The 14,000-nt window shown below is 47.7% G+C and overlaps 1 protein-coding gene across 2 annotated transcripts in view; it reads right to left on the reverse strand.

Moving 5' to 3' along the window:
• The window catches only part of ME3 (malic enzyme 3), a 128,464-nt gene that overhangs the window by 21,130 nt on the left and 93,334 nt on the right, over positions 1 to 14,000 (reverse strand). For both annotated transcript variants that reach the window (XM_074572502.1, XM_074572501.1), the window contains 2 exons: positions 11,700 to 11,861; positions 8,638 to 8,741 (listed from right to left, as the gene is read on the reverse strand). In XM_074572502.1, coding sequence (XP_074428603.1) covers positions 8,638 to 8,741; positions 11,700 to 11,861 — 266 coding nt within the window. The remainder of the gene's footprint in view (positions 1 to 8,637; positions 8,742 to 11,699; positions 11,862 to 14,000) is intronic.

The raw sequence follows: 14,000 nt of genomic DNA on the forward strand, positions 1-14,000 counted from the left end.
CCTAGTTCTCAAGGACTACACACCCTACTGGGGGTTTGAGAGCACTTTAAAGAACTTTTGCTGCTCAGAGTCACTGAAATGAAACACAAATGAGGCAGCTGACTTACTGAGCCATCTCAGGAATCCACCAGGTAATGCTCACTGCTCTTTCCTAATGCTACTTCGGTGGCTGTGTCCAACGCTCCATCTCAGGATGAGCTGAGCAGCCCAAGGATAACCTTGGCAAGGAAGAAGAGCAAAACAACTGCTGGGGCCATTTGCAGTAACGTCCTTGTGAGTATCAACATGATGAGTCAGTTCTGCTGTCCTTCCTCCACAGCCCAGTAACTTCAGCTTCGCGCAACCTGTTTCATCCCACAGGAATTCAGAGCGCTCTACAAAGTATTTGGGTAGCATCCAAAAGTAAAAGGCAGCCAACTTGGGACCGGCGCACAGCAAGCGCTTAAATACGCAACGATCCAGCTCAGGAGAGAAGGTGGAGAACACTTGTTACTGCAACGGGGAAGGGTGGTCGGAGAGCTGCTACTTGTACTGGATGGAATTCAGCCAACAAAACGCAACACAGAATGGGATTTTTCCACCACCTCCACGTATTAAAATTTGTCTGCGTAATGCCCAGCTAGACAACTCTGGCTGCCTTCTTAGACAAAAGAGAGACAGAGGCATATCCAATAGCAACTTCTTCGAACTAGTTTAAGTGGAAAATGGAAGTAGACGACATCTCTGGATACGCCTCTCCACAGTCTCTGGTGAAGACAGTATAAGACGACCAACTTAAATTTAGATGTCTAACTTTAGACACCTTTAGGAGAGATCATCTAATGCTATCTAATTATCACAGCTGGTTGGAAAGATCTTAAATATATGTCATGCACCCTCTGTCATTGACTCATCGCCCTTTTAACTGCGATGCTCTGCTGTCCTTCAAAGCCTGCAATTTCCTTGTTGATCTTCTCTACAGAAATTGCCCTGCTCCACCTCTTGTGTATGGTACCCAAGCGGTCCCCTATCAGGGTACGTGGAAATACTTCAGGATGGAATGAAATACACTGTCAGTCTCCCCCCATCATAACATTTTTAAAATGAAAACCGGATTTTGACAAAACTGATTTTGTACAATTATCGTGTTTTGGTGGAAACATTGCCATTTCCATTAAGAAACCAAAATTAAAGATTTCTTGTTGGAAGAATCATTTTTAGTGAGGTTATGCCCATGTTTAACCAGCTAAGAAATTTTGCTGTGTTTAACGTGTGAGATCTGATCTGAACGCAGTCCCAGTTAGCCCACACCGAAGCGCTTACCCCATGCTCGCTGCCTATAGGTGCAGGATGCCTCTTTTTAGAAAAAAAGTGATTGCAAAGTTAATATTTGAACAAGGACTTCTGAAGATCCCCTCTGCCACATTTAAATATTCTTAAATTTGCGTCTAGAATTGAGAGTGGCCCTGCAGGGAGATCTTGCAACCTGCTGTGGTAGGAAGAGGCTCCTGAGGTCAGTCTGCTTGTTTTTCACCTTCTTGGGTATGGGGCTATGGGGAACACATACGGCGGGGACTGGGAATGAGATACATCGATGATGCCCGGAGAAGCTGTGGCTGCCCCATCCCTGGAGGGGTTCAAGGCCAGGCTGGACGGGGCTGGGAGCAGCCTGGGCTGGTGGGAGGTGTCCCTGCCCAGGGCAGGGGGTGGCACTGGGTGGTCTTTAAGGTCCCTTCCAACCCGAACCGTTCTGTGATTCTGTGATTCTATAACTGCATTTTGACAAACGAGAGTGGAAGAACACTAGGCTGTTGTCCCATCTGATGCTAAGGTTGACTTGAGACACAGAACAAGATACTCTTTTATCTATATTAGAAATAGAGACAGAACCAGCAACCTTAAATACGCAAATGCTGGTACCAAGCTAAGAAGAGGCTTAGAGGGAAAAAGTACCTTTGCTCATCCCACATAAAAAGTGCGTGAGGCCCAGCTCATTCTTGTTACTGGGGTCCCAGTGCCTTCAACACCTCTGGGTGCGCTGACAGCCCCTTCGTGGCAGCTCCGGTGCGATGGTTGGGCTCTTTGCAATCGGCAGGTTACAGAAAAGCATAAGAACGTCCCAGAAGGCTAAGGCTTTTCTGCTGCCATTCACGTCTGGGAAAGCTCACGTCAGGATTGCACTGTTTGCATATTTACATGTGTTTCTGGCCAAGAAGAGGAACCCAGCTAGGTAAAAGACAGCTGCAAGATGGGTTTACTACTAAGAGCTCGCAACATTTCTTTGCTTACAGGCTGCAGACAGATGTTACACTTAACATCAGAAAAAGCCTTTAATTTTTAATACTTACACATAGCTAAGAGGAAGGCAAGTTTTCCCTTTAAAAACTGACAATGAAAAATAAAATTTTGGTAAATTAAAGTTTCAGAGCTTCCAGTTCTGAAACCACTGAAAAAGCCCTTCAAAGCCTCAGTACCGTGATGCGATTTAATAGCTCTTATGTCAATCATTAAATAGTTCTGCTAGTGTTAAAAGGAGAGATGAAGAGATTAAGTTAGAAAACACGATCACATCTGTTACTGTGTTTCGAAATGGAAATGCCATGGGTAAGGTTCATTGGCTGCCAGATAATCATAGCACAGTGAAAGCTGGACCCCAGGATCCGCAATAGAAGTCGTGACTGTTCCAGCAGATGCAGCAGTTATGATGGTCACCAGGAGTGAGACAAAAATGCAATTTTTGGTTTTGAGCCAACAGATGGGAGTTTTGCAAAAGCTTGTAGCCTTTTATATTGTAGACAATACAAATCTAGAGCTCTAGGTCCTGGGTTTAGAAATCCCATGCCAGGCAGCTGCACCATGGACCCAACAGGACCTGCTGCCTGCCTCACCATCTTCTCAGGCTGCAGACGATTTCGGACGTTGGGCAGGAGTCTCACTAGGGTTCTGCCAACACAAACACAAGCCACCACCCTCTGAGGCACAGAGCCTGCTGCGGATTCAGTGAGTGCTAAATGGAAGTGACCCTCCAAGCACAAAGATAGCAGGAAATCCCTGAATCTCGGGTTACTGGAGGCTGGGGGTATGCCAAGGATGGTTCGCTGCTTGTTCCTAGTCATATGCCAGGACATCTGCTGTGAGCTACTGTTAGAGACAGAACACAGGGCAAGACCAAGCTGAGATCTTGGGGAAAAAAATCTTGAAAAATCATAGTCAACCTTCATTATAGTCCATACAGCAACAGAACCGCCCTCTCGTGAAACAACCAACTCTTCTGAGCAGCACGTCTCACGACTTCCACGCACTGAGGCCAGCACTAATGGCTGCTATGGCCATTCCTGTGTTTTTATGCAAAAGGACATAATCCTCCTTGCGGGAGGTCTGAGGAACAACTGGAGCTGGAGGTACCAGACTTCTTGGGAGCAGGGCATAAGCAGGAGATGCAACCACGTTAGTGCTGACCCTCAGATGCAGCCTTGAGCTACCCTCCGACTGACAACACGGAATGGAGCCTCACCACCTGCCTTCCACCCAGACGGATCTTCTCCAGCTACATCTTTCTAAACCAGCTGTGGTAAATCTGGCTTAGGTGGAAAGCACAAACAGAAAGCCTAGGGCAGAGGGCTTTGCGCCATCTGTAAATGCGTTATCCCAAAGGAGTTGAAGGCAAGGTAATAAAAGTCCATTACCACAGAGATCCTGTAGCAGCACATCTGGAGCTCAGTCATTCCTCAGCAGCAGAAAATCAAGCTAATAAAACCTAAATATTGTTCTTTGACTTTAAATATTGTCCAGTGGCTAAAAGCGGACCATAGGAGCCGGCTGATGAGCTCATGCCACGTCAAGCCAAGATACTGGACAGTGGGGGTGGCTCTTACCATCACCACCACTTCTCCTTTCTGGACGGTGTCAGAGTCCCTCTGGGCAGGGTAACTGGGGCAGATGGGCAAGGAGAACACCCACCCTGTGCTCCCATGAGGGCTGGAGCCCGTCTACACCATTAGCCCTGCTAGAGCACTGGTGATGGTGTGCAGATCTCCTAGTGGACACACAGATGCTGAGGGACTCTAGGTGTTAACAGCATTACGCGAGGGCTTTGTGGAGACCAGTGGTGTCTAAAGACTTAAGTCTAGTCTTTCAGGATCAATTAGCCAAATTAACTAGAGCATCTCACTAAATAACTAGAGCACCTGCATAAATGCTCCAGAGAGCACCTGAATAAATAAAAGATGGGCACTGGTACTGGTGATTTTGTTTCTGAAAGGTGCTGCTGAGCTGGCGATCCACAGCCCTGGAGAACTGCTGAAACAGAGACGGCTTGTTGGGGAGCAGACTCTGCTTGTTGAGAGCACGTGGGACCTGACTTGGTACGTTTGTGGGTATAAGTACCGGGAAGGGATTAGGCAAAGAGAAGTCAGGTATAAAACAAGCACAATGAAAAACAAACTCAGCAGAGCTACTTTCCTCCTTCTCCCGTTTTGAGAAACTGAGTGCTTGATCTCCTGATGTCTTCTGTGCTCTACCGTGTGGCCCGGGCTGACAGAAGGCTTCTGTTTCCCTGGTCACCCTGTTAATGATCACTGATGGGAAAGGAAAGGGGACTCAAGTTACCACAGCTTAACGAGGCTTCTGCGACACGGTTTGCTGGCGTGTGGAGGTGCCTCTCGCAGGGGCTCAGGCCGCATGCTCGGCACCTGCCACGTTGGGAACGGAGACTGGGGCTCGGGGACAGGCCATCACCACCTCTGGCCACTTGGAGCCACCAAGCTGCACTGCTACCGCATGAGGAGACTACAGAAGGAATGAATGGAATTAGACAGAGGGTCTTATATCAGATAAAGAACGGATCTATACCAGCTTCTATACTAGTTTAGGAGAAAAAGGAGGAAAGAAATGTCCAGGGGCAGTTTGCTTTGAAAGAGAGCCTGACGATAAAAGAATATTGTTACTGCAGAGGCTGGGCTGAAGCCCTGCAGGGTTCAGGGAACATGCCCCAGCACAACTCATCTCCCATCGCGTTTTGATTTCAACCTTAATTTGCTCATATAGGCAAGCCCCAGGAATTCTGTGGGTTATTCTGATCCTTGGACACTTATAAGTATTTATTCCAGCCTACAGAAAGGTACAGTTCAAGAGGTTTTTAAGGCCAGGCTGGATGGGGCTGGGCTGGTGGGAGGTGTCCCTGCTCATGGCAGGGGGTGGAACTAGATGATCTTTAAGGTCCCTTCCAACCCGGACCATTCTGTGATTCTAAGAAGAAGACTGACCTTTGCCGTGGTAACTGAGGAGGGGGAAAACTGAAGCAGTGCATTTTCCCATACAAAGCATATTACTCATTGTGAGAAAACAGCAATTTGTCAGGCTGCTTCACTCAGTCATAGGCTGGGCTCAGCAGGCCAAATTTTGCAAGTAGTTGCCTCCCAAGAGGAGAAAAATGCATGGTTTGGAGCTCTTGTTAAAGAGCTCAGTCATTGCATGTGTTTTAGGTGAAAGAGTAATGAATGGACGTTTAGGCAGCAGGAAAGCGCAGACATTTATCCAGGTGTACCAGGAAGGGCTTTTCTTTCTAAAATTGCCCAGGAGTCACATTTTATTTCCAAATACTCCAAGTGCTAACTCCGAAGCCTCCGAAGCACTCCTCATTTCATTACGAGGTGGCTATTATGAGACCAGGAGCCCTTTCTGCCGACTGTAGGGGTCTCCAGCTGTAGAAATTTGACATCTGTTTGATATTATTATTCCATTAGAAAAGTCAATCTTCGCTCCCCTGGCTTTCTTGTGGGCTCTGACACATTCCACTTCAGTGACAGATGTCCCTTGAGCCAGCCGTGGTTTGCCGGGGTGGGAGGTACTCCTGCAGAGGAACTGACGAACAGTTTCCACGAGAAGCTGAAGTACCCTCAGGAAGCGGACAGAATTCCTGCACGAACATCAAGCTGAAAAGGAAACCCCCAAACTGCAAGAGATCTGTGGCAACCCAAAAGCTTCCTGCCCAAATGACTGAATTTGCACACGACGTTACAGACTTGCACAAGAAGCCCCAGCAGACCGAAGATCACAGCAGTTCATACTCACAGGTTTCCTCGCACGCGGAAGACGGCTACACTAAAGCAGCATGTTCTTGACCTTCTGAACAATTTCTGCTTCCTTTCGTAACACAAGCGAGAGCTCCTACTGGGTTGCATCCAGTCACTCCAGTGGAAATTTGAGACCGAATGAATCTGATTCATATAAGTTTGCCAAACCCAGGCTGATAGCAGGATTATTCACCAGCCCAGAGCTCACAGAGGATCACACTCCAACAGCGCTTTAAAGTACGCTGGTGGTCAGGATGATAATATCGGGTAATAGCTCCTTTCACTCAAGGATCTCCAAATACTTTACAGATGTGAATGGATACGTGTGAAGTGGAATTTCCCAGCTCCACTTTGCAGAGAACGTTTTGGGGGCTTACTGCATTCAAGCAATTCATCCTGGCTAAGAGAAATAGAAAAGCTGGGACAGGGGCCCCAGGAACTTGATTCCCAGTCCTTGGATGAAAGCGTTAGACATGACATCACCTCCTCACAAGATAAGAGTTCATTGTTTCACGGCTGAGTGTCTTCTCCCTTCAATGTGGAGATTAGCTCATGTAAACTAAACACAGGAAAATAACAGCCAACCCTTCCTCTCCAGCAGCAAGCGGAGAAAAGGCAAATTGTCTTTCTGGCCCTGTCACTGACATCGCAGGAGCAGTGGCTGCACCGAGCTTCGCATTTATCACCACAAGCATAAATCTCAGAGCCAAACTGGTGGTGGCCGAGGCCATCGTCTGGGTTCTCGTTCTATTGTTCCCATTCTATCATCGCCACCAACACTGCAATACCCCTGTGGTCTCCTGGCCAGAAGGAAGTGGGATAGTTTCCTTGAAGGATTAACTAGTGACTACAACCAAAACAAACAAAAAACCCCACAAATCAACCCTGACGGCTCTTAAATCTTTTCTACTTGTAAAGCCTCTTGTGATTTCCTAGTTGTGTTTTACCAGTTTTCCAGCCTCCAAGAATTTCTCCCCCCTAGATAACCCGCAAGTCTCCGACATAACACTACGCTGTAGTCAAGTGACATTTCAGCCAAGCTTTCTTATCAAATATAAAGAAGGGTAAAGCAGAGCACAAACACAAAGCTCACGCCTCTGCAGTCAGATATGTTTAAACCAACAGGCGGGGCGGCGTTACCGTGTTCGTACTCACAGACACAGGGGCTACAGCACTGGCTGACGGCAAGCACCTGTACGCAGTAAGTGGGCGACTGCAGCTGGGCGGGTTGAGGAACCGGCCGGCCATCACACAGGACACGTCTACACCATGCCGCCGAACGGCGACGGAGAGACTCCCGTCCTACCAGCAGCAGCTCACGCGCCCAGGGTGCAGCACAGCGCCGCACAGAGCCAACACTGCAACAGAGGCTGAAATGCTCCGTGACGCACCCATCCCTCTCAAAACTTGGTTCGTCAGCTGTGACCGAATGGTCCTCAGCATTTCAGCCCCTCTTTCCTACAGCCCCCCACCCGCAGCCAGCCGGGCAGTCACACCGTATGTGAAGATACGCTTCTCAGCGGGCGGGCAGGTGCTGTCATTAGACACTGGACATGATGCCTCCTACCTCGGAGACGGGATGAACGGAGAGCTGACGACACATCTCCCACCCCCTCCCTTCCGCTTGTGCAGGAACACCCGCACAGAGCTGGCTGGAGAGAGGGAAGATCACCCACAGCTCCTTCGGCTGTGAAGAGAAGACCCTACAACACCCAGAGGGGCAGCAGCCCATTAATCAGGCGCAGGCTGCAGCTCTCCGCCGCTCCTCATCAGTATCATCCGCTGCTTTAGGAACGGCAGAAAAGGTTGCTTAGGAGCTTGGGGCTTTCCAAATATTATTATTTCTTTTCCTTAGCAGTTGTTCTCTCTTTCCTTCTTATGGTGATGTCTCCACACACTCATGGAAATTTTAATCTATTTTCTTTTTACCAGGAAGAGGAACTCAGTGCAGCGCAAGAGGTGCACATACAGCGCTGAGGTTGTGGTTCTGCTCTTCCCATGACAAACTCCCTGGTACATCGGGGACCCTACAGCCCAGATCGTCACATGGAAATATGCACTCAGCCTGTCCCACCGTTAAAGGGACAATCCTGGCCTTCCTACTCCGCAGACATAACTGCCAGCGAAGTGACAGACAGGCAGTCTGCAGACCCACGCAGCCATCACCGTGGGGAGTAACACGCCATTTCCAGTTAGATGAGTTCCTCCACAACGCTGAACGCTAGCAACTTCCTTTACAAAATGTAAACAACCCAAAATTTAGCTTCTGCCTATGCTGAATGGGGCTCATAAATGCATGATGGAGAACAGATACAGCCCACAGGGCATACGTTTGACACCTATGGCCTGTGTGGAGAGGAAATGGTTATAAATAGTCAGGCCCGTTTCAATTCTCTGAAGACAAATATTTTTGACACAGAGTGCTCAAGCACAAAGAGTCATTTGTCGACCACCCAGGAGACTTGCATTTAAATGACCTTCCTTTGCTCGGATGATCGATTATACTAATGTTTATTTCACGAGTTGCAACATTTGTTCTTAAATGGAAGCAGCCCAGAGGAGCCATGTGTATAATCCCACTTACTTGTTGGTAACTGCCTGCATAAACTCATCAATCAGTTCGTCGTACTGTTTCCCACGAACCCGCTTGTGTTTCAGTCCAATATAGAGTGGGTCACTCAGCAGAGCCTAGGACACAAAGCAATTCTGTTGACATCTTCTCTTCCACGGATGGACGGAGATTTATGTCCCAGCCTACCCAAAAAGTTTGTCTGTTGCGGTGATATTAATTTTACTTACAATGCAGCGAAGGCCAGCTCACACAGCTCTTCCTGAGCAGAAAGTGTTCCCATAAGAAGCTACGGACTACATTTTTGCGTAAATAAAGCTGGAGGGATGTAATGCCTCTTGACTGCCATAGGAAAAACGGAGCTCTGCATCCCCACAACAGCTCTACCAAAGGCTCCCTGCCAAGGTGCCTCACTCTTCGTGGATAAAACCGACCTCGTGCGGGGCGTTTGCTGTGTGTGCAGTTCTTAATTTTGCACTGAGTCTACCAGGAAAGCTGCTGACGACAAACAGTGCTCTGGGCAATGAAGTTAGTCTGAAGTCACCTGAAATGACATGTATCCTATAGACCTTTAGGTGACAGCCCAGAGTCGACCAGAACCAGCGATCAGATGCCAAAATGCTCCCAAGCCCCGCAGCCACCTAGCACTCACCTCCACTCATCTGCGGGTGTCAAGGCAAGGTTTTTCATACAACAGATTAGTTTATTTTTTGACTCCTGTTGTGAACAAAAACCCAGGCCATTCCGCCAACCAATCCAGCAGACTGGTTAAGTCAGACCCTAAGCCACCTACAAAGGGCTGGGTCAGCATGGAAACAGCACATATTTTGGGGAAAATTACCGGACAAGCAGTGGCAGGAGACAGGTGGGCAAACACCTCCGTGAGTCACTGCAAAGCAACTCTGCTTCCCTTCCAGTTTCAGGAACTGAATCATGCTCATGAGAAGGGGACGAGCCATCTCAAACCTATGGTCCTGCAGCCATACGGGCCCTAAACATCGGCAGGTATGCTAAAATTAGATCTGTTAGTACAGCCACCGCTGGTTTCCCTTAGAAGGAAAGATGGAAGAGGCTTTCCTCTGAGTTTGATCCGTTAACTCTTCAGGGCCACGGAACAGAAAGCAGACCCACTCGCATCACTTCACCGATTGCCCCTTTAGTGCCCTGTGCTCTGGGGACGGTTCATGGAGTATAAAATTCTCCCACAGGCAAGCTGAGAAATGCCAAGCTCTGAAAAAAGACCAATTTGTTGAAAGATTATGCAAAGTATTACGGACTGTCAGAAAGACAATCTGGGAATTGATGCTAAAAAGACAATATGGCTGCTATATTTACTCCGCTCTACCTGGGATGCCTGTGTTAGCAACGCAGTCACCCTAGGCTCAACACATATTGTCAGGCAGAGATGAACGGGACGAATGCCTACAGGAGGTGTCTCATTTCTGCACTGATAAATGAGTTTACTTGTGGGGCAGGATGGTCCTAGGATGTGCTTAGGGTTCAGTTATACCTATGTAAGTTTATACACATGAGAAAGCCATTAAATAAATAAATTATTTATACTGTGAGGAAATCTATTGATATCGCTGGAAAACAGCAACTTCTATATCTTAATTCCAGATGTGGAAAACACCTCCATAGAGAAGTTCCCGGACACATATGTTACGCTTGATCTTGGGCAGAACAAAAGTGCCCAAGACACTGGGAGTCCCTTTCTCTGACACTATCTGACCCTTGGAGATGCCTAAAAATCATTGGTGCCACTTGGGATTTTAGTGTCCCCTCTGGATGCTGAGATAGAAACGGATGGTCCTGCATGGTCAGAGGGTTGGTGGGGAAGCACTTACACCCAGGTCCCTCTGGAGGGAAGCTCCAGCTGGGGGCCTCAGAGCATGCCAGCACTCGGTGGTGCACAGACCAGCATGGAGGAGAAGAGATGAAGGAGCCAAAGTCAAGTACAATGCTCTATTGACTGGAAACTCTACGCAGTGGAAGACTGAGACTTAATTCCTGCTTTAGCCTCAGAGGGTCCAAACTCAGAGTCCCCACATTTCAGGAAAGACCGTGGATGGGGCTGAGAGGAGCACACCCTATGTTCCACCAGCCCACGACAGGCTTCTGGGATAAAGGGATACAATAATCCTGGGACCAGAGACCAAAGAGTTAACTGGGAATCTCATCCCAGATGTCATCTATGGCCACTGATTTCACTTCCTTTCATTCTTTGCAAGTGTCCAGTGTGAGATACATGGGGCTGGAGTGAAAGAGCCGCAGAAAATCTAGCTTTCCCGTGAGCATAGGCATGTCTGGAAATGTCGGCACTCATCTGCCTTCATACACAAAATCAAAGCTCTTATACCTCGTGTTGTTTCTCTCAAGAAACATGTGTTTAGTTTACTTGGGGTCAAGTGAGGCACGAGTACATTTTACAAAAATGGCCAAACCCAGGCCATCACAGATAAGTATAGGATATTCATTTTAAAAAAGACATCCTCACAGATGTCCATTCTGGCATCGCTAAAATGTTGCACTTCGGCCTTTCTGAGCCAGACTCACGAGGCAAAAATCTGCAAACAGATGGAGTCCTCTTGTCTGGTTGTCACGTGCGGTAAAGTGTGCAATCTGACAAAACACTGACATTAATCATTCCCGACCCCCCCACCAGGGATTCTCCATTTTCTGGAATACAGTCGCCTCTACGCAGACACGAGTATCTGCCTCTTTTCTCACCATTACCGTAGGAAGAATAAACCTGGGACTCCCTGTACCGTATCTTTTGACTCACCGTGCCGTGCTGAAAGGTGAAGCTGACCCTTCAGCTCCAACTGGCAATGCTCCGAGTCTTCTCGCCAGGGGACCATGAGGCTGTTTAGTGTTTATTTCAGTTCCCCATAAGAGCAAAAGTTTCTTGGGCATCAAAGAGGAATGAAACCCGGCCACTTACCTGCAGTGCTGGTCTAGCCATTGTCTCATTTTGGATGCCTCTGGCTTTGCCTCCAATTTAGGGAACCGGCCTCAGTTAAGCATTAATCTCGATTCTTTCTCTCCCCTGTCAGAGTTATGAAAAACTGTCTTACCTCGTTGTCTGTGCCAACATCCAGCAGGACAGGGAGACACTGTTGCGGGTGAACTCCACCACAAGCTGTGTACAAAGCAAGCTTCCCCACTGGGATACCCATGCCGTAACTTCCTAGATCTCCTAAACCGAGAATCCTCTCTCCATCGGTCACCACGATAGCCTAGGAGGATCAAAAGAGACTGTTGCATGGTGCTGCCAAGGCTCTAGAAGCAAAACCAGCTCCACTGTCTTCACGCTGATGCCATTTTGCATTGTGCAATAGGTATCTGCTACGTGAGGCCACGTTAATGAGCTGTTAGTGGTAGAGGGCTGCTCATTTTCGGGGGGGAGATAATGTGACTGACGGGTAGCTGCTCGCGGTGTGGAGAGGAGCAGCTCTGCTTGCCAGCACTTCAATTCCCTCGTAGCAGAACCCAGCCGGCGTGGCTCTTTGTGCATCCTCAGCTCTATAACCACAAGCTGCACAAGAGAGATCTGGCCTTGATTTTTCCTCTCCTTTTCAGGAAGAAGAGCTCTGTACAAAAGTGCTTGTGCTTATCAACCGCATCTGTGGCAGCGCGGTTGGACTTGATGATCTTAAGGGTCTTTTCCAACCTCAATGATTCTATGGTTGCACGCAGTAACAAGCTCATGTCTTCACGCCGTTGTAGAGTGGCTGTGGAGTAGCCAACATCACATAATCAAAACAAAACGCACTGGCACAGGCAGCAGCGTGGACTGTGGAGGGGCTCTCGCCCTACGTATTTAATATTAGACCCTTTTTTCCCCCCAGGTTTGAGTTAAACAATTGCCAGTTAATTCTTTGTGCAACTGGCCTTTTGCATTCCATCAATACTGTAATGTGCTACCTCACCAAAACCTCTGACCCATAATTCTGTGTTTTTCTTGTTGTTATATCATTTCTTTGTGACAAGAAGGGAAATAAAAGCCTGCTTCATGTTGTCCAAATCAGAAGCCTAAAGTTTAGCTGTTCAAGCCCCCCTGTACATCAAGACGTTAGGAGGCAAACGACCGAGCAGATCTGACTAAGCCTCACAATTTTCGGGTTAACTATGCTATTTGTCGGGTTTGTCCCCAGGGTCAGGCCGTCTTTGGGGCAGTTCTTACATCCAGTAAGAACAGGAAGATACTGGAGCCCAGTCCCACCGCGGGAGAAAAGCTGTAAATACAATAATAAACTTCATCTTTCAGCACTGTCCCAGCACCTCAGAGAACAGAGCGCTCACGTCAAATGGCTTATCGACTGCGGGGGACGCAAGTGCACAGTCCAGCTTGGATTTCAAAGGAGAAGGCTGCAGAGAAGTTCTTTATTTGCTGATCTGCAACGTTAAGGCCCAACTTAGGACATAGGACATACACGTGCATGTGCTTTAGCAAGAAATAAGAGAATGGGGGATTAAAAGCCATCTCAACAGATGTACTTCCTTGGACGGGGGGAGAATACAGATGCATTGGTTTATTGCTGTGATGGAGAAGCATTTCGATGTTTAGGAATGGAATAAACCTCTTGCTGCACTTTCCTATTTCAGGAAGAATCGTACTCATCTGTTTCAGCGTCCTTTCTTATTCAGCATAAACTACATACACATCCCAAGGCTATTCTCTCTCTTAACCTAAACCACCATTTGTAACGGCAGAACAGAATTACATTATGTTACATCGTTCAGGAATAAGCCTAAGGAGAAACGGCAGATACAGAGGACACATGCATCTGTTCTGCCTTTTACATCTATTTTGCCCTCTAGCAAAAAAACCCCTCCAGTAGTTTCAGGCATGATACCTTTCAGGGTCGTGATGCACATAGTGCTAGGGACAAGCTATATGTAATAGAGGTTATCTTCAAATGGTGCCACTATACGCAGAGTATTTGTTTTTGTGCTGTTGACAGTTTCTTGTCACTAGGAGTTAGAATTCCTAAAAGTTTCATTTCCTTCAAGGAAAAACCTATTAAAACTCAAAGGACTACACACCTATCCTTAGGCTAGAGGCTGAAGAAGCCATGGGAAGTTCACAATCATGGCAGTGATGCACTTATTCACCTCCATTTTCGAGCATTTTCCTATTTGTTTTCCTTCCGAGATGACCTGTGGTGTTAGCGATAGGAAAGTCTCTTTTTGTGTGGGCTCCGCCTGTTTCTGGGTGTGCGCTCACTTCTTTACCGCACCCGGAGGATGCAATGGGGACTGGAAGGCAGTGATGGGAACGGGGAAAGCAGCAAGCACACGCACTGCTCCAGGTTTATCCTGAAACTGAGGCAAATTATATGAAAAGGAGTTAAAATCCTAACTACGCAGAGAGT

This window comes from Larus michahellis, chromosome 1 (assembly GCF_964199755.1).
Source record: "Larus michahellis chromosome 1, bLarMic1.1, whole genome shotgun sequence".
In the NCBI taxonomy this organism is placed as follows: domain Eukaryota; kingdom Metazoa; phylum Chordata; class Aves; order Charadriiformes; family Laridae; genus Larus; species Larus michahellis.